This window comes from Marmota marmota, unplaced genomic scaffold (assembly GCF_001458135.2).
Source record: "Marmota marmota marmota unplaced genomic scaffold, marMar, whole genome shotgun sequence".
NCBI lineage: Eukaryota > Metazoa > Chordata > Mammalia > Rodentia > Sciuridae > Marmota > Marmota marmota.
This window is the reverse complement of record NW_026000229.1, coordinates 24,545,062-24,569,360: the sequence shown is the minus strand read 5'-3', so window position 1 is coordinate 24,569,360 and position 24,299 is coordinate 24,545,062. Positions and strand designations below refer to the sequence as shown.

Sequence of the window (24,299 nt, the reverse complement as noted above, 5' to 3'; positions counted from 1 at the left end):
AGATAAGACACAGGAAGGCATTTAACAATGAACCACTTCCTATGAAAATTTTTCAAAATCTGGGTAAAGCATTAATTATCCTGTAGTGGAATCCTGCTAGTCAACAATTTTAAGAAGCCTTAAGAGGAAAAGACTCTTCTATGTGGTACATATACACAATGGAATATTCCATTGCTCAGCCATAAAGAAGAATGAAATTATGACACTTGCCAGTGAAGGGATGGAACTGGAGACTATCATGCTAAGTGAAATAATTCCAAAAAGCCAAAGGCCAAATGTTCTCTTTGATATGCGGATGCTGACTCACAACAGGGGGGATGTGGAGGGTAGAATTGGACAAGAAAGGAGTGAGGGAAAGGGAGGAGGCATAGGATAGGGAAAGACAGTAAAATGAATTGAACAACATAACTTTCCTATTTTCATATATGAATACACGAAGGGTGTTAACTCCACATCATGTACAACCACAAGAATGGGAAATTATACTCCACATATGTATGATATGTCAAAATATGTTCTACTGTCACGTATAAGAAATTTTTTTAAAAAGGAAGTAAATAAATAAAATTGATATCACCAGTGAGAGTCAGTTAAACATCATGTACCTCCAGATGTGATACCTTAGGGAAAGTATATTATCTATTTAATTTTCTGGCAAAGAATGCATAATCCAAATCTAATCAGGAGAAAGCAAGACAAACAAAACTGAAAATGTTCTATAATAATAAGCAAAGCCAGGGGGTTGGTTGAGGGATATTTTCCAAAAAGAGCAATGTGATGAAAGAAAAACTGTGGAAATTCTAGATTAATAAAAACCAAAGCAACTTAAGAACTACAGATGATACCTGACCCTAGACAAGATCCTATCCTGGAGGGAAAACGATTCTATGAGGGACATTATTATTATATCAGTAATGAAGCAGAAATCAATAATTTCATTTAATCTAGTGGACTATTATGTAGTAGGACACAACATGTTTGAGGAGCCAAATGTCTTTCTATTCCTTAGACTTGCTGCTATTATGTTAGGAAGAAAGTTTTGTTTCCCCTGTTTTATATTTTTTAAAATCATCATAATTTCACTATCATAGATGAAGTCTCCAGAAATTTAAAGTTAACATCAACCCCCTGTTCTTCTTTCTTAAAAGAAACACTTTGTAAAATATTAGGCAAGTTTTCAATACAATAATTTCATTTGACCTCAAATACTATGGCTATATCTTGTTTACAACAATAGGCCTCTTAAGACTCAAACTGGTTTTCATAAAGAATTTCACTAACATATATAATTGGTTTTATAAATATACACACTTTTTGTGGCTCAGTGATAGAGCCCATGCCTAGCGTGTGTGAGACACTGAATTTGATCCTCAGCATCATATAAAAAAATAAAGTTGGGCTGGGGATGTGGCTCAAGCGGTAATGCACTCGCCTGACATGCGTGGGGCACTGGGTTTGATCCTTAGCACCACATAAAAATAAAATAAAGATGCTGTGTCCACCAAAAACTGAAAAATAAATATTAAAAAATTCTCTCTCTCTTTCTCTCTCTTTAAAAAAAAGGGAAAAAAATAAAGTTATTGTGTCCATCCACAACTAAAAAAAATACTTTAAAAATAAAAATGAATAAATATACACACCTTTAAACCATCTTTTGTGTGTGTGTGTTTGTTTTTTGTAGTGCTAGGGAATGAAACTAAGGCCTCATGCATGCTAAGCAGGCATTCTACCAAAGAACTACAAACCAGTCCCTTAAACAGCTACGTTGGTTTAGTTACTTATTAACACGGAATAACTGAATTGTTTAGAAAAAAAGGTAGTTGGGATAGATGCTGACAACCAAAAATAAGTTGAGAAATTGTTTGTTTTCACTGTCTTCTTTTATTTTATTAAAATATTTCAAATATTTACAAGTTAATGAGAAATTGTTATATTTGGCATATCACATAAACATACCTGCAAGGCTAGGGCAGGGGTTGTGGCTCAGTGGCAGAGTGCTTGCCTAGCATGCATGAGGCACCGGGTTCAACTCCTGGCACCATATTAAAAAAATAAAAAAGAAATAAAATAAAGGTATTGTGTCCATCTACAACTAAAAAAAGAAAAGAAAAAAAAATACCTGCAAGACTAATATTAGCCAAAGTACAAGAAGAATGAATTTGTTTTAACTCAAGCTTTCTTTCTCCAGAAGATGACCTGATAGGCTAAAATTCTAGAATTTTACATATTGTAGAATTTGTATATTTGAACAACAGTTTAATAGATGACACAAGAAACTTTAATGAATAAATGATAAATGCCTATTAATAGATTCATATACTCAATGAATGTTATTTTTAAAGACAATGTTGCCCAAGGCAGAATTATATATGTTTTTTTTTTTTTAATATTTATTTATTTATTTTAGTTTTCGGCGGACACAACATCTTCGTTTGTATGTGGTGCTGAGGATCGAACCCGGGCCGCACGCATGCCAGGCGAGCGTGCTACCGCTTGAGCCACATCCCCAGCCCTAGAATTATATATGTTAACAGTAATTTCACATAAAATATAACTGCAATTTAACACTTTATACTACATTAACTAAATTTTCTGATAATTATAATGACACTAATAAAAGTTTCATGAGAACACAAAAAGGTATTATTCTACTGAATCACAGCATAGTAGAGTATGATTTCTAAGTTAAAAATAATAACACTGGGATTTATTAAAACCATGAAAAATTATTCCACTGATAAGGACACCAAACTTTGAAATTTGGTGTCTGTTTTCCTCTAAGGAAACTGCTTTAAGACTCCAGTAACCTGGTTCAAAGGGTATTTTTCACATCTTATCTTTCTGGAACTCTGTTATATCTAATGTTTCATTTACTCTTTGAAACTTCCCCCTTGGCTTCAGTGATTTTTGTACTTTCCTGGTTTTTCATTTACTTTCCTGACAATTGGGGCTGTCCCTTGAGGTGGGTGTGGATTCTCAGCCCTCCCCCCACTACTGCACTGCACGTTCCTCCTGCTTGAGAACACCAGCAACTCAGGTGATACTCAGTTCAGGGTCTTTAGGCCACACCTCTCCTGACTCCAGTTCTTTTCTTGAACTACCTGCTACGTGATGTCAGGCTCTACCTGACATTATACAGACACTTAAAACTAATGTTTTCTATGCAAAATTCATTATCTTGTTCTCTGTATTAGCTCTTTCTCCTGAATCTCTATGTCAGCTGGTAGCAACACTATTCACCATGTCTCCCAAACTAGAAGTATAGGCATTATCCTGAGCTTCTCCTCCCCCACTTTCTTACACGCATCCCCATAAGTACTGCCATTTTCAAATCCTAATTCTAACCCCAAATTTATTCTTTATTCATCCCCTTACCAGTGCTCCAGTCCACATTCCTATTAGCTCTTAGGCACACGGCTGCCCCAGCCTCCAGCCCTGTTCATTTGACTTCTCTCCTCACAGGCTCCAGTGGGATCAACCTAAAACACAAATCTGACCAATCCAACTTGAAACTCCTCATCAAACACAAGTTAAATTCCAGGTTCCTTAACGTGGCATATGGTATATAATGAATCTCTCCTTAAGTAGACACTACCTCCATGTTCAACTGTATTCTAGCCACCATTTCCTTAAATTTTACTTCCCAGAAACACCAAACATCGTATTACTCCACACTAACACTTGGTTACTTACTACTATTCCTTACTGGACTACCCTTCATCTAATTAAAATCTAATTTTTCTTTAAAATTTACTTAGGCATCATCTCTACCAGGATCTCTCTTTGTCTCCCCAGACTTGGAGATGCATGGGGAAGTATTTAGCAGGGCAGTGTCATGATGTCTACAACTTACTTTTTTGAAGACAAGGAATAGGATGAAGTCATTGTGGCAAAATATTAATTAAGAGCTGGAAATCTAGGCAAAAAGCATTCAGGTACTTACTATTCCATTCCTTCACTGTTCTGCATATGCGAAAACTTCCGAAATAAAAATTTGGAAGAAATCATCTCACACATAAACAGCTCTACCAAAGGTGCACTCTACTTCAGTACAGCTATACTGGTTTAATAATTATTTATCGGGGCTGGGGATGTGGCTCAAGCGGTAGCGCGCTCGCCTGGCATGCGTGCGGCCCGGGTTCGATCCTCAGCACCACATACAAACAAAGATGTTGTGTCCGCCGAGAACTAAAAAATAAATATTTAAAAAAAATTATTTATCTTTGAACTTCTTTCTTCCACTAACCTATCACTGAGGGACAATTTTGGTTTTGTTGCTGTTGGGGTTTGGGGATTTTTGTTTGTTTCCTTTTTAATCAAGTCATTCTCAAGGACTAGCCAAGTAGACTTTCAATAAATGTTTGCTGGAAAAATGAATGACTATGCTAAATAAAAAATAAACCTATGCACAGAATTCTCAATCAGTTAGTAAGTATATCAGATCCTACAATTCGCCAATCGTTTTCTTGGGTGCTCTGGCAATAAAGGTAGTTTCAGCCAAAGGCCCTTAAAAATAGCTCTGACTGGACTTGTACTGAGACAAGGCAACATGAAAAGTAGTTGGGATAGATGCTGACAACTAAAATAAAGAAAGCCAGGAATATACAGAGAAGTGAAGCTGGGAAAGTCCTCAGAGTTTAGGCATGTAGATTCCAAGGTAGGAAGAGATTCCTGAAGACTGCACCTTTATTCTAATTCCTGTAAAATGATAGACTGAGTAAACACAGATGCTCTTTCCCACGAAAATCACATTGACATGCCATACAGAGCATATTGAAAACACACTACCATCACCACTAACAAAATTTTAAGGACCAGGTCAGAGTAGTATACTTCTGGACTAAAGCCATGGTGGTCCATAAATGGATATAAGAACTGACGGCCTCTTAGCTGAAAAAGTGATTTTGTTCCTTCACAACACAGATAACAGACCTACAGCTGGGATCATGGAAACCCTTGGAGACTACATCCGTAGAAAACCTCAGATCGCCAGCAAAATTATTAGGAGGTTTTATTATAGATGAGAAAAAAAAATGTTTCCCATGACAAAAAACCCCAGGCCTATACCACACACTTGTGTGCATGATAGATTATTACAACCAATTTAGTATTGTCAAAAATTAACCAAAAAGCCACACACACCTATAATCCCAGGGGCTCTGGAGGCTGAGGTAGGAGGACTGCAAGTTCAAAGTCAACCTCAGCAACTTGGCAAGACCCTGTCTCAAAATTTAAAAGAGGGGGTGTGTGGGACAAGGGAAACTAGGGATATGGCTCAGTGGTTAAGCACCCCAGGGTATCAAAAGAAAAAAAATTAATTAACACAAATATTGATCCATGACTAATGAAACCTTGGAGCACACCAAAATAAACCAAAACTTCCATAATATTAGATATAATAATATTTATTGTTAGGGTCTAAAAACAAGTCAAGATGGCGCATGGCATTTTGCCAGAGGGAGTGGTTTGTGAAGTAACACCAGCGAGCCCTTAAGTGTGGAGATTCCTTATTGGTTGACTGCTGTATCTAGTTTATGTTAATTAAGATAAGCTGTGTGTAATGTATATATACTCCTCCTGTCCTACAATAAACGGCTCCCACTCCTGCTATATCAATGTACACAAGTTGTTTGTCACCCCCCGGTTATTTTGCTGCAGCCGGACTGCAGCAATTTATCAAAAAAGAGCTCATAATAAATAAAACCTACAGATCACATAAACAATCTGCAACAGGAAAAATTACCAGACATATAGAAAAGGAAGGGTGGCACCTCAAGAACTTAAGATATTAGTACAGGTAAAGAATATTTTTAAATGAGAATTTAAAATAAAACATGAAAGAAGGGATGAGGATGTAGCTCAGTAATAGAGCTTGCCTGGCATGTGTGAATCCCTGGGTTCAATCCCCAGCCCCCACAAACGAACAAACAAACAAATGAATATATATGAAAAGAAAAGACAAAAATAGAAGTCTTAAGAGAAAAATGATGCCCCTCCCCATCATTTTCATCTTAAGAACTGATTTTAAGGGACATATGAGGTACAATCAAGCAAACCAATATATACTTTGTGGGAGTTCCAGAAAGAGAAAAGGGAAGAAATATTAGTATATTTAATGGCTATAAATTTTTCATATTTGATGAAAGAAATTCAATGAACTCTAAGTAAATAAACTAAAAGAGACTGACACAGAATTAATTTATAATCAAATCGCTCAAAGACAAAGAAAGACTTTCATAAACAGGAAAAGAGAAGAGCCTGGCCTATACTTATTATCCCTTAATTCCTTTTTTTTAAATATTTACTTTTTTAGTTGTAGTTGGACACAATACCTTTATTTTATTTATTTATTTTTATGTGGTACTGAGGATCAAACCCAGGACCTCGCACATGGCTACGCGACCAATCCACCACTGAGCTACAACCCCAGCCCTCCTTAACCCCAGCCCTCCTTAATTCCTTAAGAGTTAAGCTGGTTGTTTAAGCACATCTGTTATCCCAGCAACTAGGAAGCTGAGGCAGGAGTATCACAAGTTTAAGACCAACCTCAGCAACTTAGCAAGATCCTGTCTCAAAAATAAATAAATAAATAAACTAAAGAAGGAGAGGGAGCTGGGGATATAACTCAGCATAGAGTACCCCTGGGTTCAATCTCCAGTATTTCCCCCCAATCTCCCCATATACAAAAAGAAAAAGTTGAACAATGTTATAAACAAACTAAATCAGACAGACATATATGGGCTGGGGTTGTGGTTCAGTGGTAGAGCACTCACTTAGCATGTGTGAGGCACTGGGTTCGAACCTCAGCACCACTTAAAAATAAATAAATAGGGGCTGGGGTTGTGGCTCAGTGGTAGAGTGTTCGCCTAGCATGCATGAGGCACTGGATTCGAACTTCAGAACTACATAAATGTAAAATAAAGGGGCTGGGGAATGTGGCTCAAGTGGTAGCACGCTCGTCTGGCATGCGTGCGGCCCGGGTTCGATCCTCAGCACCACATACCAACAAAGATGTTGTGTCTGCCAATAACTAAAAAAATAAATAAATAAATAAATATGTTTTAAAAAAAAATGTAAAATAAAGATATTGTGTCCACCTAAAACTAAAAAATTAATATTAAAAAGTAAATAAATCAATAAAGGTATTGTTCAACTACAACTAAAAAAAAAAAAGAACACTGGAAATAACTTCTATTTAAAAAAAAGAGAGACAGACATATAAAGACACTCCACCCAACAGGAGAATAAACATTCTTCTCAGATGCACATAGAAAGTTAATTAGAAATGATCATACGTTAAGTCACAAACAAGTCTCAATACATTTTAAATGATTAAGATCATAAAAAAATTTCCCCCAATTACAATAAAGCTAAAAAATTTTTTAAAAAAAAACAGGAAAATTGACACATATACAGAAATTAAACAGAACACTCAATCAATGGGTCAAGAAATGAAACACAAAGGAAATTAGAAAATATCTTTGAGATAAATGAAAATGCAATCTACTAAAACATATGGGATGCAGTAGAAGTAGTACTCAGACTCTGTGGCTAAAAATGTCTACATTTGGGGGAAAAAAATAAGCATGATCTCAAATCAAAAGCTAAATTTATATTTATACTCAAGGAAGTAAAGAAAAAAGTAAAAACTAAATCCAAAGCTAGCAAAGGAAAGGAAACAACAAAGATTAGAGTGAACAAATGAAATAGAGTAGATAAATGAAATAGAGAACAGAAAAACCAAAGAGAAAACCAACGAAACTAAAAGTTCATTCTTTGAAAAATATGAACAAAAATTGTCAGCACTTTAGGTAGAATGACAAATAAAAAGGAGAAAACATAAATAACTTTAAAATAAAAGTGAAAGTGGGGAGATTATTAGCAACCTTAGAGGATTTTTTTTTAAATGATAATAAGTGAAATGGAAAAATTTCAAGAAAGACACAAAACTACCTGAAATGACTCAAGAAGAAATAGAAAATAAAAGCAAACCTAAAAAAAAAAAGAGAGAGAGAGAGAGATTAAATCAGTAACCCAAAACCTTCCAACAAAGAAAAGAGCAAGAACAGATGATTTCATAGGGACATTCCAGAAGAATTAAATAAAAATACCTATCCTCTCAAACTTCCAAAACAACAGAGTGGGAGGGGCAATTCTTAACATTCTATCCCACCCACTCTAATACCAAAGCCAGACAAACATGACAAAAAGAAAATTACAGACCAGTATCCTCTATGAATATGGATGCAAAATCTCAACAAACTGCTAGTAAACCAAATCCAAAAACTGTCATATCTTCATCTCTGTGATAAAATATCTGAATAAAACAACTTAAAAGAAGGAAAGATCTATTTTAATCTAGGGTTTCAGAGGTTTCAGTTCACAGTCACTTGACCCATCACTGTGGGCCTGTGACAAGGCCAGACATCATGGTAGGGAGCATGTGTTGAGGCAAAGCCCTTATGGTGGCCACAAAGCAAAGAATAAGAAGAGGATACCCTTCATGGGCACACTCCTAATGATCTACCTCTTCCAATTACACCCCACCTCCTAAAGCTTCCCCAACTTCCAAGAGCCTATTAGTTAGGAATCCATAAGAGGATTACTCCATTCATGAGGTCAGAGCCCTGATGACCCAAGTCACTTCCCAAAGGCCCCACCTCTTAACACTGCCTTCAACTGAGCCTCTGGGGCACATTTAAGATGCAAATTATAATATTTTGTCCCTGGCCCCAAAAGCTCATGTCCATCCCACTATGCGAATTTATTTGGTCCATCACCAAGAAAGAGTTCCCATAGTCTTAATAGTTCCAGCATTGTTCAAAAGAGCTTGAGTTCAATTTCCTCTGAGATTCAGGCAACTTTTAGCTGTGAGCCCCTGTAAAAATCAAAAAACAACTTATATATTTACTAGCTGCAATGGCACAAACATTCCCATTACAAAAGGGAGGAACAGGGAAACAGCAGGAAGATGCAAACCAAAGCAAGACCAGAACCCAACAGAGCAAACATTAAATCCTGTAGCTCCATGTTTGCTACGGAGTCACACAATGGTACTGATATAAGCTTCAAAGGGCTTGGGCAGTCCTGCCCCTATGGCCTTGCTGACTGCAGCCCACATAGCTTCTCTCTTCTTCTTCTCTCTTCTTCTCTCTAACATCCTGGGGTCCCTTTTATAGTTTCAGCTTCACTCTCACAGTTCTAACCTCTAAACCATAAAACTAACAAAGTAGAATTTATCCCAGGAATGCAACAGTGATTCAGCTTTTAAAAATTAATCACCAGGAATGGTGGCAAACACCTGTAATCTCACCTACTCAGGAGGCTGAGGCAGGAGGATCACAAGTTTAAGGCCAGCCTCAGCAACTTAGGAGATTCTGTCTCAAAATTAAAAAAAAAAAAAAAAAAAAGAAGAAGGTGGGGCTGGGGATGTAGCTCTGTAGTACAGCACCCCTGGGTTCAATTCCCAGAACCAAAATAATAATAATAATCAATAAAATAAAATAATTTATGTATAGAACAAAGCACAGGAGCATATCTTAATTGATACAAAAAAGGCATCTGAAAAAATTTAATATACTTTCATGATAAAAATTCTCAGAAAACTAGGAATAGATTGGAACTTCTTCAACATGATAAAGAACATTTACAGAAAAACAGCTAGAATTACACCCAACAGTAAAAAAGTGAGAGTTTTTCTCCTGATCAAGAACAAGACATAGATACCTATTTTTACCACTGCTGTTCAACAGTGGACTAAAAGTTCTAGCCAAAGCAATTAGACAACAAAAAAAGAATAAAAGGCATCCAAATGGGAGATAAAGAAATAAAACTGTATCATTCAAGGTGATCTGATCCTTAAAAAAAAAAAAATCCACAAGAAAGCTACTAAAATTAATAAATGAACTCAGGGTATAATACCAAAACACAATAGGCAATTGTATTTATATGTACCAGCAAAAAACTATTTGAAAAAGACATTTAAACAATAACAATTCTACTTACAATAACATCTAAAAGAATAAAAAAATGCATAGGAGTAAATTTCACCAAAAGTTTATTCTAAAACTATAAAATACTGTTGCAGCAGTCAGCTTTACATTGCTGTGACCAAAACACGTGACAAGACCAACTTAGAGAAAATAAAGTTTATTTTGGACTCCCAGTTCCAAAGGTTCAGTCCATGATCATCCAACTCTATCATTTTGGGCCCAAGGTGAGGCACAGCACCATGGCAGAGGGCAGCAGTGGAGAAAAGCTGCTCAGCCCCTGGCAGCCAGGAAGCAGAGAAAAAGAGGAAGGAGCCAGGGAGATAAGCTATAATCCTCAAGGGCTCATCCCTAGTGATTCTACTTCCTCCAGCCATGCCCTACTTGCCTACAGTTACCATCTACTTAATCCACTCAAATTAGAATGGACCAATTAGGTAACAGCTCTCATAATTTAATCATTTCACCTCTGAATATTCCTGCTCTTACACAATAACTTTTACCACCAACTGGTAAAAGACAAAGTCCTAAACAAATGCAAAGGCATGCCATTCATGAATTGGAAAACTGAATATTGTTAAGATGTCAATATTACCCAAAAGTCATATACAGATTCTATTCACTAAGTACAGTCCAAACAACCTTTTATGCAGAAATATAATCTGCAAGGACCCTTGAATAACTAAAATAGACTTTTTCTTTTTTTTTTTTTTGGGTACTGGGATTGAATCCAGGGATGCTTTATCAGAGCCACATCTTCAGCCCTTTTTATTTTTTATTTTGAGTTAGGGTCTCAGTAAGTTGCTGAGGGCCTCACTAAGTTGCTGAGGCTATTCTCAAACTAGCCTCCTGCTTCAGCTTCCCTCGTTGCTGGGATTACAGGTGTGCTCCACTGCATGAGACAGACAAAACATTTTAAGACAGAAGAACAAAGTTTGAAAACTCACGTTTTCTGATTTATAAACTAACTAAAAAGCTACAATAATCAAAATAGTGTGGTACTGGAAAAACCATATAGACCAATGAGACAGAAATAAAAGTCTAAAAATAAACATATATATATATATATATATATATATATATATATAGTTAATTTATATCAACAAAGGTGCCAAGTCCAGTCTGTGGGGAAATAGTGCCAGGTTAACTGGATCTCTCTATATAAAAACATGAAGCTACATCCCCCATCACTGGATTTGGCAATAGATTCCTATATATGACACCAAAGCCACAATCAACAAAAGAATAAATAAACTGGACTTCATCAAAATTGAATTTTTTTTTTTTTTTGCACCAAAGAACATATCAAGAAAGTAAAAACACAGGGCTGGGGTTGTGGCTCAACGGTAGAGAGCTTGCCTAGCATGTGCAAGGCCCTGGGTCTGATCCTCAGCACCACATGAAAGTAAACAAGTAAAATAAAAAGTATTGTGTCCAGCTACAACTAAAAAATAAGTATAAAAAACTCCTATAACTCAACAAGAAGACCAAAACCCAATTTAAAAATGGGCAAAGGATTTGAATTGACATTTCTCCAAAGAAGACATACTACTGGCCAGTAAGTACACAAACGGAAACCAACATCATTAGTCATTAGGGAAATGCAAAGCCAAAATCATGATGAGGTACCACTTCACACCTACTAGGTTAAAACAAACAAACAAATATATACTACACACACACACACACACACACACACACACCATATAGTGAGTATTTGTTTAATATGTGTATTTTTTTCTTTTGTACTAGGGATTGAATCTCATGGGACTCTACTACTGAATTACACTTCCAGCCCATTTTTATTTTTGAGACAGTATCTTGTTAAGTTGCCCAGTCTGGCCTTGAACTTGCAATCCTCTTGCCTCAGCCTTCCAAGTCACTGGGATTACACACATGTGCCACCATACCCAGGTATGATTTTTTTAATAAGCAAATAACGAGCATTGATGAGGATATATAAATACTGGCAATTCTCTGGCATTACTGGTGGGAACATAAAATACCACAGACACTGTGGAAAATGGTTTGGTGACTCCTCAAAAAGTTAAATGCAGAACTGCCACATGACCCAATAATTCTACTCTTAGGTGAATACTTAAAAGAAATGAAAATAGAGACCCAAATAGATACCTGTATGCCAATGTTCATTGCAGATGAAACAATCCAAGTGTCCATCAATAGATGAATAGATAAACAAAATCTCATATATCCATACAATGAAACTTATTTCACCATAAAAATGTGTGAAATACTAATACATGTCACAACATGGATAAACCCTGAAACATGCTAAGGGAAAGAAGACAATCACAAAGATCACATTATCATATGATTTCATTTATATAAAATATCCAGAATAGGCAAATCTATTGAGACAGAAGGGGGAAATAAGAAGTGACAAATAATGGACACCAGGTTTCTTCAGGGGTTGATGAAAATATTTTGAAATTACACATTAGTGACAGATGCACAAAATCCACTGAACTACATACTTTCATTAAAACTTGCAAGCTGAGCATAGGCTGTCACTATGACTTCTTTCCATGCAAAAAATGACATGTGCTCAGCCATTTATTTAAATCTCAGCCTTCTGACTACAGAAACTACAGAGGTTCTTCAGACAGGCTGAAAACCACTGCTTTAGAGCCAAGGATATATAATTCAGCTGTTAGAACACTTGCCTAGTATGCATGAGGCCCTGGGTTTGATTCCCAGCACTACAGCAAAAATAATAATAATAAATATAAACCACTGAAAAAAATAAAATAAACTGCTGCTTTAGATCAAAGTCCCACTGGGACAGCTATGTCAACAAATGCTAAACCTCTAAAAGGACTGAAGCTTAATCTCCCTGCACTGAGAATATATACAAGAAAATAAATTCTATAAAGCATTATAAGAGAGATAAAAATAAGGACACATCAGTGACTTATTTAACAATTACCTATTTACTACATCAACAACAAATAACCTTATACAAACACAGTAATAAAGGAGTTACATAAAAATGATCATATTTTTTAAAGATAAATTAAGATGTTATCTTTAATATCCATATCAATTCTGTACCATTCTCTTTTCTATATTTTGGATCTGATGATAAAATATTTAAATATGGTAAGACACATTTCCACACAACTTACAGAGGGAAAGCTTTATTTAAGCACTGCAAATTCATGACTAGAATCCAAAAACCTAAGCGCTAGTCTCATATCTAGTAGTACCTGAGAAAGGGCCCTTCCCCTTCCTGTTTTACATTTCTAATGTGCGAAATAGAAATTTCAAAGACTATAAAAGTTGAGATCTTTATTCCGTGTTAAAGAAGAAATGATGATGCAAGTCAAATTAGGCCTCAAGGACTCTCTATGGATTTCAGGGTAAGTTTTAGCTTATTTTCAGGTTCTCTCTTCAAAATGTTCATTGCCATTATCTTAACAAATCTAAATGCTTGGAGATCAGTGGAAATTTTAATGTATTTTCTTTGTCTCTCCTCTCTTCCTTCCCACACTCAATGTCCCCTTCTGCAAGTTGACTGGAAAACACGTCAGCTTTTTTCTATCCTGATTAAAAATGGTAGAGTTAATTCTAGTTTATTAAGAAACCAGTCACATCCCTATTGACCAACTTGATCCACTTATAATTTCTCATTGTAAAGAGTTTGTTAAGCATTGCAATTTTATCTTTAAATATCAGAGTATCCAAGTCCACATCTTAGTGGACTTAAAATAAAGTTTAAGCCAGATGTACACCTGTAATCCCAGCTCTAGAGGCTGAGGCAGCAGGGTAGCAGGTTCAAGGCCATTCTAGACAACTTAGTGAGAACCTGTCCCAACATTTTTAAAAAGGGGGGAGGATTCTAGAAATGTAGTTCAGGAGTACAGCACCTCTGGGTTTAATCCCCAGTAGCAAAAAAAAAAAGGAAAATTTAATTTCACAAAGCTGCTTCTGTCTATATCCTTCCTTTCATGTTAATCACAAATTTCTAAAAAATGTGCTAAATCATCTGGGTAAAGATATTTTCAGGCTTTGAGGAAATCATATTCCATCCCTGGGATCACTTTTAATAATCCTTTGAAATCTTGCAGCTTTACCAAAGGTGGTCCCCTCAATTAAAGTTATGTTAAAGTCATTATAACTTAGAGCATGAATGTGGCTTCTCTTGAACATATAAACATTAATTTTTTTTATTGAGAAAACAATAAGCACATTTAACTGGCAAAATTACTTAAGAAAAGCTGTGATTTCTTGTTTAAAAAAACAGTAATGCCAACATCAAAGCATTTTTCCTATTTTAAATCTTGAGGTCAATATTTTAATCTTAGTTACTTTAAATCCAATCAGAGGGCCTAATTCAGTTTGAAAGCTCGGGAATATTAAACCATATCATTCTTAATAGGAATTGGTGGGAGTGAGAAGCCAGTATAATCTGTTTCTATTAAAACACAAATACTCCAGGTGCAATGGCGCCTGTAATCCCAGTGGCTTGGGAGGCCAAGGCAGGAGAATTGCGAGTTCAATGCCAGTCTCAGCAAAAGTGAGGTACTAAGCAACTCAGTGAGTCCCTGTCTCTAAATAAAATACAAAAATAGAACTAGGGATGTGGCTCAGTGGTCTAGTGCCCCTGAGTTCAATCCCCAGTACCCCCCCACTAGCAAAAAAAAAAAAAAATACACAAATACACTTGCATGTCATGCACAAAGCCCTAGGTTCAACCTCCAGAGCTACAAAAAACACTAAAAATAATAATTCTAAAACAAAAACATGAGCAAAACTCTCAAGATGAAGTTACAACTGTATTTTTAAAACTATTAAGTGAAAATAAATACTGAGTCAATAAACATCAGAATACACTATTAATAGTAGAACCAGTGTGTAAACATTCAAAGCAGCATAATCATTCTGAACTGTCCCATCTCAGACAAAGTAACCTATTTTTCTAGGTTCTTAAAAATAGTACTAGTCCAAATTATCAGTACTGGTTTTAGACTTTCTCTATATAGAAGTCCTTCAAAGGCAAGTTAAACAGTAGCCAAGTTATTTTCATTCTTTTTTTCTTAGTGATTTAAATGGCTCTCTGGTAATATGACTGGACCAAATCATATTTACTGAATTACAATAACAGAATTCTGAAAATAAGAGTAATGTGTTCTTCAATATCCACTCCCCTTTTCCCTCAGTTATCCACTTTTACCAATATGACAACTAAGCAGAAGAATAGTGATTTGTCAAGCCATGTGAGACACTGGCAGTGGAGAAAGCACTAAAGCTTGGCTACTCTTCCTCTTTGTCACTTTTCCCATTTTTCTATCACAGCTTCCAGCAACTTAAAAAATACAGCAGCACTGTATTTGCTAGAAATTGAAACTTGTCATCTCTCATGAAGATATTATATCCAGAACATTATAAATCTTCCTTGACACAAATACTATTACTGGTTGCAGAATTTTCCTTAAATACATTCATCTTTTCTATTTTGAACTAACTGATGACTTCTTGTACGCCAAGTATTCTGTGGAATAGAATGAAAATGGTGCTAAATGTCGAGCCAGCCTTGCTCAGTTCTAGAGTCCCTCAGTAGAAAACCATTTCCTCTTCCATCATCTCTACTTGTCTCCTGGACCACCAGTGGTCACTGGCCTCTACAGCAACTAGCAACACATAGCAACAGTCATATAACTTTTCCTAGCGTGAATAGCTAAAAGTACACACGAAAAGGGATGTCTTTTTAGAAAGATGCAGACTGAAATCCCTGCCCATCACTAATAGGCAATCTAAAACAATACTTCAAAATAACCACTTGAACTTTTACCTGCAACTTCCTGTGTACTGGTTAGTGTGCTATAATTTCTAACTGTTTTTGCTTTATCCATGCTTGATGCTGTCTCAGTAAGCTACCATTTCTATATCTTTATCTGCAGGAAGTTAAATTGCTTCTGCCCACAACAAGAGTTGAGGGTATTGCTGAATTAGCTATAAAGATTTGTTAACCAGGGGCTGGGGCTGTGGCTCAGTGGTAGAGTGCTCCCCTAGCATGCATGGGGTACTGGGTTCAATCCTCAGCACCACATAAAAATAAAATAAAGATATTGTGTCCACCTAAAACTAAAAAATAAATTTTAAAAAAATATTAAAAAAAAGATTTGTTAACCATTCAGCTCCCCACCACTTACTACAAGCAAAATGCTACACTATAGGCTGTTCAAGTCAGTTTCCTTTTCTCCACAATAAATTCTACTTAACATTTCCCACACACAGAGATTGCCTCTATCTTTTCAACTATTGACAACCATCACTCACATCAAGAAAATAAAAGGTTCAAAACAAAACAAAAACTTTGGGGGTACATTTCAGTGGTAGGGTGCTTGCTGCTTAGCATGTGCAAAGAGGTCCTGGGGTTTGATCCCCAGCACTGCAAAGAAACAAAAGTGTTGAGTCAACAAGGTTAAATAAAATTTTTATTTACTCTCTGACTAGATATCAGATTTAAAAAATCTAAAATATTGAAATAAAAGTGAATGGGATTACAGAAAAATGAAACCCGAACAGTACTGTGTGTGAAAAAAGGGAAAGAGAAGCACTATTATTCTAACTTAGACAATGACTCAAATCTATTTTTTTAAATTAAGCCTCCTTTATAATATTTAAAGAATAGTTCTCTAATCAAAAAACTTGGGGGCTGGGATGTGGCTCAGCACCAAAGCACTTGCCTCGCATTCACCAAGCCCTGGGTTTGATCGCCAGTTCAAAAAGAGAAAAGACAAAAAAGAATCCCACCAAAAATAAATAAGAAAAAAAAATTAGCATTGCTATTAAACAACAAAAAGAGAAAAATAAAAAGGAAGCCTATCACAGATCAGATATCAAAAGTTTGACAAAAACAATTAAAGTACTAACAGCCCTAGCTAGCATCATTCAGTTTCCTAGTACCTTCAGAAATATCAGTGGTTCCCAAGCAAAGGTGACTTTGCCTCCCAGCATGGATTTTTTGATGTCCCAAATAGGAGGAGCATCAAATGGACAGAAGCCAGGGATGCTGCTACACATCATACAACATATGGGACCCAAAATGCCAAGGCAGAGGAAACCCTTAGAAATGCGGTCCACAGCCCAAACATTCTTCTGTTTTATTGGTGGTGGGGAAGGTACATATTGGTAAAGTACAAGATAAATCATTGAGTGCTAACTGGTTCTAAGCAGTACTAAGAGTTAAAAAAAAAAAAAAGAGAGAGAGAGAGAGAAAAGAACAATTTATTTAAAGTCATCTGTATAAAGCAGCATAAAACACAACAATGAAATAAAAAAGAACATTTACACCATTCTAGATAGACAGGGATTTACTATAGTTTCATAAAGTAAGCTTTAAAAAGAAAATTTCCCTTCAATAAGTCCTAAGGGCTAAACCCACTGACGATATGATCTGAAACCAGAACCCTGAACAATGACTGCATTCCTCAACAGTCTCTTGATTAACCTAGCTACTACAATTGCAAAAGCTATTAAAAATATATCTCTAAATACAAGAGAAGGGCAAACCTTTAAGAAACTGAAAAAAGAAACAAACATTTTTAATTTATGCCTTCTGCTCAGTCTTTATGAATTTGGCTTTTAAAGACTCATCAAATGCAGTTTCTAAGAATCAGAAGCTTTAAAAAAAAAAAAACAAAGAATGCAAAAGTCAGGAAAGAATTTGTCAGATTAGTGTCAGAGACTTTTGTAAGGATGATGCCTTCATCCTCTGCACACATATCCCTACAGAAGTTCACTTGGCTTCACAATTACAGCTGCTGAAAGGTAATCTGGTACATTTTTACCTATTTTGTACATCACTATTGCCAACTATTTTCTGCAGGCTCACTCTGTGCAGAGTACCATGTAGAGGCAAATGCAAGTACTACTTCAATGATTACAACTTCTTCTTCCTTTCTTTTGTACCAAAATTTCAGTGATGAGTTTAAAAAGTGCCTTAATAAAGAGTCTGCACAGTGTAAACTCTTAAAAATATTAAAATTGACTTGACTAACACTGAAAATTTAGTTTGGGGGCAGTTTTTAGGATTTCTTTTAGAACAAAGTTATTTCTAAAATTCAAGTAGGATCTTCAACAAAACACTTGACTCAACCTCAGTTTTCATATAATTAGTCGTTATCAGCTGGAAGTAATGAACTAACTAAGCAACCTGTTTATGAGAGATAAAGACCACTTCTAAAATGTGAAGTAAAAAAAAAGAATCATGGTTTTCAAAAAAAGTAACCTCAAATGCATTTGATTTATTAACTGAAATACTCTTTTAATCTAAAGCCCTGCTTAAAAGATTTGTTTTTTGCTATTCTTTTAAATTGCTCTGGACTTCATCAATAGGCCCAGCTGTTAAATGTGGGAGCAAATGACAACAAATCCCTGTGCAAACAACTCCTAAGAGTGAGACCCTTTCTTTAGAATTACCAGAGATAGTGGACAGAAGGGGGCATACCAAGTACCTTTCAAAGTTCCATTAAAAATCAGAATAAAAAAAAAATTAAATACTCAAAGAAAAATGTGATTCCATCCCTTACTGGATCCTGCTTTGCACATATGTGTACACACACACACACACGCACCTATATATATTACATTATATAATATATATTTGTTCAATGTATATTTAGATAGTGTAACAGGTTTCTGAAAATGAGAAATAATCCCCACAAATCAAGAAAAAAGTGGGAAAAACTGGTTCCATTACCCAGAGATAATAAGGCAGACTTTAAAAACAGTGTCATAGTAAGTAAGTTTGTAGAACTATAAATACAACTTGAATTTCTTGATTTCACTTATGCAAGATGGTCGTTTTTAAGTCAAAACATACACTTTTTAAAAATGTCACCTCTCTTTTTTTAAGGTGATTTTTCTTTACCAGAAAGCATCAAAAGGACTTTATATATAGTGTTAGCAGAACGGTCTCTCTGAATATCTGAATTCTGTCTTATTTTTCCAAAAATCAAACAACTTTAGCTTATGTATTAGCACTGCTAAATTAGGTCAGGTAACTGCTAACAGCTTGACTTGGAGAAGCATGTACACAGGTAAAAGACTGTCCTTACAACATCTACAAATGTCAATAAAATAGTGTCATTATAGCAAAATTTTGCTTTTTGGGTCTATAATCATTAATAAAACCCGAGCTATCATCTCATATTTCCTATGATTTCCTTTTCAATACACCATTTACCCTCTTCTTAAAAAACATAATTTTTAAAATGTTTTAATATATTTAACTTCACATTTAAAAACCAACATTGGACTTTTTTTTTCTTTTCGGTGCTGATGATATAACCCAGGGCCTCACACATGACATTCAAGAGCTCTACCACTAAGCTGCACCCACCCTGGACTATAATTTATAAATTACTCTGCAAGACAGAAAACCATACCCACAGGATAGTTGTTCATTAATCCCACAAAACACCTTAAATTTCATCTTAATTTAAACCTACATGATAAACATTTTATTCATGAAAACCAACCTATATCCTAAAGGAAATGACTTTTGCTACTTAAACTTATTGAAATGCACTCTTTAACAACTTTACTGATGCCAGAATTAATCTCAAAATTTTGAATGAAAAAAAATCAGTTACAATGATTTTTATGCTCTTCAAGCTATAAATGCTCACATCAAGTATTATTTTATGCCCAAGTGAACAGTCATGAAAAACCTAGGAAATACAGGCCAACTTTATGTTCCCTTTCCCTCTTCCTAGGACTTCAATTTCCACCTTTTATGGAAAGGAAATAAACAACCAACTTCCTGTTCAATCACTAGCTTACAACCAGTCTTTTACACATCACAGAACACAACCCTCCTCCTCCCTTTACTTCTCTCAAATGTCTCTTATCTTAATTTAAACTTGTTGAAATATGAGACTGTTTTACCACACTAATGCTTTTCTATGGAATTTATCTTATTTCAACATTAAAGAATGGAAGAAACATTAATTCCCTCGTTTTTAATTCCTAAAATATTTAAATTATTTACATAATGAAGACAACACACACAAGTGAAAAGTTGATTTGCTAAATTAAAAAATTCAAATCTATAGGAATGTTTTAATTTTCTGTTCTTACTCTTGTACACAACTAGAAAAAGTGTCTCCCACATTACTCCCTTCTAATTACATAAAAAAACAGCTAAAATGGATATCAATTAAAAAGATTACCTTTTTAAAAAAAGCTAAATATTACTTTAACCCTATATTTTCCTTTAAAAATACGATGCCTTGGCAAAACTAAGTTAGATGAATTCTTTTGTGCTTGGATGAACAACAGGAAAGCAAAGCCTCCAGGCCTTTGGGGAAGAACCTTGTCCCTGCAGCCCTGCTCTGATGTGCTTGGGAGATAAGGCTCCATAGAGACACTTAAGGAAAGGCCTGTTCACATTTGAATTTCTGCATTCCTCAAGAACAATTCATGGCAATAACTAACTTTGCAGAAGAGCTACATGAAAGCTTTGGCCAATGAATGAGGGTCATCTGCTCTTTATCACAAGGGTAAACCTCATCCTGGCCAGTTTCTAACCTTTTAACCCTGTGAATTCCTAATTTACACATGAATAATGGAATTCTTGCCTAGAGTGCAACTTTCAGCTTCTAGTTCCTAAGTTTAGAAACCAAGATTGGATTGCCTGTGTGTTAAAAATCTAAAACTTGCACAAATTAAAGCTTTAAATTTCAGGTACTGTACTATTACATTTCTGAACCAAAAGATATGCTGGCTTACAACATCCCTAAGCAAATAAAAAGCATATACATGTACCCTACTGTTATCAATGACTGGGAGACAGCTCCAAAAGTAAAAACAAAAACAGAATGTCCACTTAATGCCTATTCTCTTTCTGTTTACTCCAGATAACATCTTTAGAAATCAAAACTAACTGATAATTCAGGATCTCTAAGAAATTTCATATTTCTAATGAAAAATCTAAATCCACTATACATTTTGTATTTTAAATTCATAATACTGACTGAATTTTCCTAGCAAAACACCTCCTCAAGGTTAAATAAAATATGTGCATCTGAAGAACATGGTCCCTAACTGATTACAGTTGGAAACTGTAATATAGCAAAGCAATGTTATAGTAGTTTCATTGGAAAAGTTTTTGGTCCTTATAATATGAAGTAACCTTTACCATAATACCCTTCAAAATGATTTACCTCTAATTACTTATTATTAGTGATAATTTTATAAAGATACAAAAATCTAAAGATTTTAAAAGCTAGTACTTGTGTGTGTGTGTGTGTGTGTGTGTGTGCTGAGTCTTGAAGTCAGTGTTTCATGTATGCTAAGCACATGCTCTACCACAGAGGTATATCTCCAGCCTCTAGTACTAATGTATATTTGTTACATCCATCATACATCTTTCAGGCTTTGTTTATGAAATCAGACAGCTCTGTGTGCTTTCAAAGGTGTTCCTGGGAGCCCTAGGATTCGGTCAGGCTTCTCATGAGGTCCTACAAAAGTGTGATGGTGACAAATGCTTCATCTTTTCCTGCCATTGCCCACCCCCTCAACTTCCAACCTCTTCCCCCAAAGGTAATACAAGTTACAGTTCCTGAGTATGAAAACCCAAGATTCCACAAACCTGAAAAGGTGGAAAAACCAGAATCCTATAGAATAATTTTACATTAGAGAAAACTTAAATGAACTGATAAAAGCACTATCTTGTGAATAGTACTGCACAGAAAAACCATTAATCAATGAAAACAATGTTTTTCATTATTATTTTAATGGATAATTCCATATATAAAAATAATGGATAATTCCAGTGATTAAAAAAAAAAGACCAGAAAGAAGGTAAGTATATCAGAAATCCTCTCAGGTTTATGTTCTTCTTTGGCAGGAGTGGGGTGGGGCCAGATTTAGAAACTTCTAATTTTCTGCCATTTTTCAACATAAAAATCATTTTTTGTAAAGTATTTTCTACAATCATTGTACAAAATAAATTAATAATTACTAACATGAGGATAGCATAATTATGGCCGAGTTACTAGAATTAAATTTATCTTGGAAAGTCCTGCCACTAGCCTAAGTTCCAATTATAAAGACCTTGAAAAGACTATTGCCAAAAGATCGCACCTTATCTCAAGAATACCCTCTTTACCTGTTGTTCATTTTATAAACAATCAATTTATAGGTACAGTACAAAATCCATCTTTTGTTGATTAACAAAATCACATAACTAGAATACCTGTAATCCTATTTTTAAGATACAATTTTGTTTTCCAATATTGAAATAGTGTTTGATGACCTGAAGAGGTAGCAACCTCAGTGGAAGCAGAGTTCCCTACCTGTCCTGAGCCAATCATTACACTCAAGTTACCAGGTCAACCACTAAGCAATGGATCATTTGGACAAATGGCTGCTCTGATGGGGTTAATACAAAGGAAATCATTAGACAGCAAACTTTATGACAACTGGGGGGAAAAAATAAGCAGATCTGGTTTAAGTCCATTAGGCATAATATGGAAATGGCCTTAATCTCTTTCCCTCCCAGCAGGAAAACAGGCATACTTCAAAGGCTTGAGAGTTACTGACCAATGCCCTGCCTTACAATTAAAAAGCAACATGGGTGATCTAAAAAGCAGTCAGAGAAATAGAAGGTTGAGCTATAAGAAAGATTTAGCACTCAAGGGTCATCTACAAAGCAGGTTTACTTGTGATTGTTTTTATTTAATTGCTAATTTCTAAAAGATGAAATTTTAGAACAAACTTTTATTATGTTGGCCAAACTTACACATCCAATTCTTACAGGGCGAACATTTGAAATTTATATAAAGTCACCTCTATCAGGTTTTATATCACTTGTGTTCTAAACCTAATGACTTCTGTTTTCAAATTTATGTATTTTTTTGCATTTTTGCCTTTATTTCCAATTTCTTCATGTATGACTTTTAGTATTATACTCATAAATCAAGAAATCAAAATGTAGTAACAAAAAATGTCAACAACCAAAATCTTAAACACTTACTTGATAAGGTAAGATGAGCTTTTTGACTAAGAATGGCTCCATATTTGTTCATTGCCAAGCACTGATAAAATCCTTCATCGGACTGCTCTCCTCTCCTGCCTTCCACCTCACTGATGTATAAAGAGCCGTTAGAAAGAACCTGGATCCGTTTATTTTCAGATACTTTTGCTCCATTTTTCAACCATGTGACCTTAATAGGAACTTCTCCATGAGCCTGGCAATCTAAAATGACTGGGTCCTTTCTTGTGACAGTTACATCCTGTGGTTCTTTTATAAAAAACAGTTCGCTAATGCACCACACTCCTATAAGGAAAAAAGGAGAAAGGTATATCCAGAATTATAGGTATAAATTCATTTTAACACGCAACTGTAAAACACATATTCAGGGTATAAGACAAAGTTTAACTGACCATATTATTTAACTTACAAGCACTTTAATAAACCAACCTAAGTTTTAGCAAATCTTTCAACAAATCAGAGAAATCACCCTGCAACATTTACACTAAAAGTACAAAGGAAGATTCCAATAACTTCTATGCCTTATAAGAATTCTGTTCTCAAGTTCCTTGCTAGAGTTTCAAAATCATCAGGAAAACTCATGAGCACAAGCTGTTTGCTACTTTTACAAGCTTGTCAAAAAGATCTTGAACAGAGTAAGTCGTAAAAGTCTAATTTTACAAGAAATCATTAGCAAAACTCCAACTCTGTGAACAAGCAAGTTTATTTCCTTGTCCCTTGAAGTGTTTTTGGAACCCTTGGCACCTACTCCTTTGGGAGGAGCGTTTATCTTTTGTGACAAATTACAAGTTTGCATTTTTCTATCTGCCCTTTTACAGCAGGGATTGTCTCCTCTTCTTGAAAGAAATCCATTTACTTAATTTCTGCAGAGCCAGCTAGGTATTTAAAGGACAAACAATAGACTTTGAAAAGTTGGTAACTCTTGCTGCTTGTACTCAGTGGGTGATCGGATTAGGAAACTTTTATTTCACTTTTTTAGAACTACCAACTGTTGGAAAAAATGCGTGACTAATTGGTCCTTACTGTCTAATAGGGATAGGAGATTGCTTAATCAACCAATACACATTTTTATCAGAGCAGAGGAAATGCTTTATCCTAAGCATACACATCGCCCCTGGCCCCAGCTAGGATAAAGCACTGGATGACCACTAATACTTTGTTACCTCCTGCTTTCAGAGCAAAGAGCCAGCCAAAGTCTTGCATATTGATTGGGGATAATAGTGAGTTAGGGGCTGGAGTTGGGGTGTGAGTTCCATCTTTCTCCTTGTCATTTTGAATCCATGATT

The 24,299-nt window shown here is 35.3% G+C and overlaps 1 protein-coding gene across 1 annotated transcript in view; it reads right to left on the bottom strand.

Annotated features, from left to right (window-relative positions):
- Prtg (protogenin) overlaps positions 1-23,317 on the bottom strand; it is a gene marked incomplete at its 5' end in the record, with an annotated part of 124,444 nt that extends 101,127 nt beyond the window's left edge. The window contains one exon of the mRNA XM_015480086.2: positions 22,996-23,317. Within this exon, the coding sequence (XP_015335572.1) occupies positions 22,996-23,317 (322 nt within the window). The remainder of the gene's footprint in view (positions 1-22,995) is intronic.
- Between the last annotated feature and the right edge of the window lie 982 nt (positions 23,318-24,299).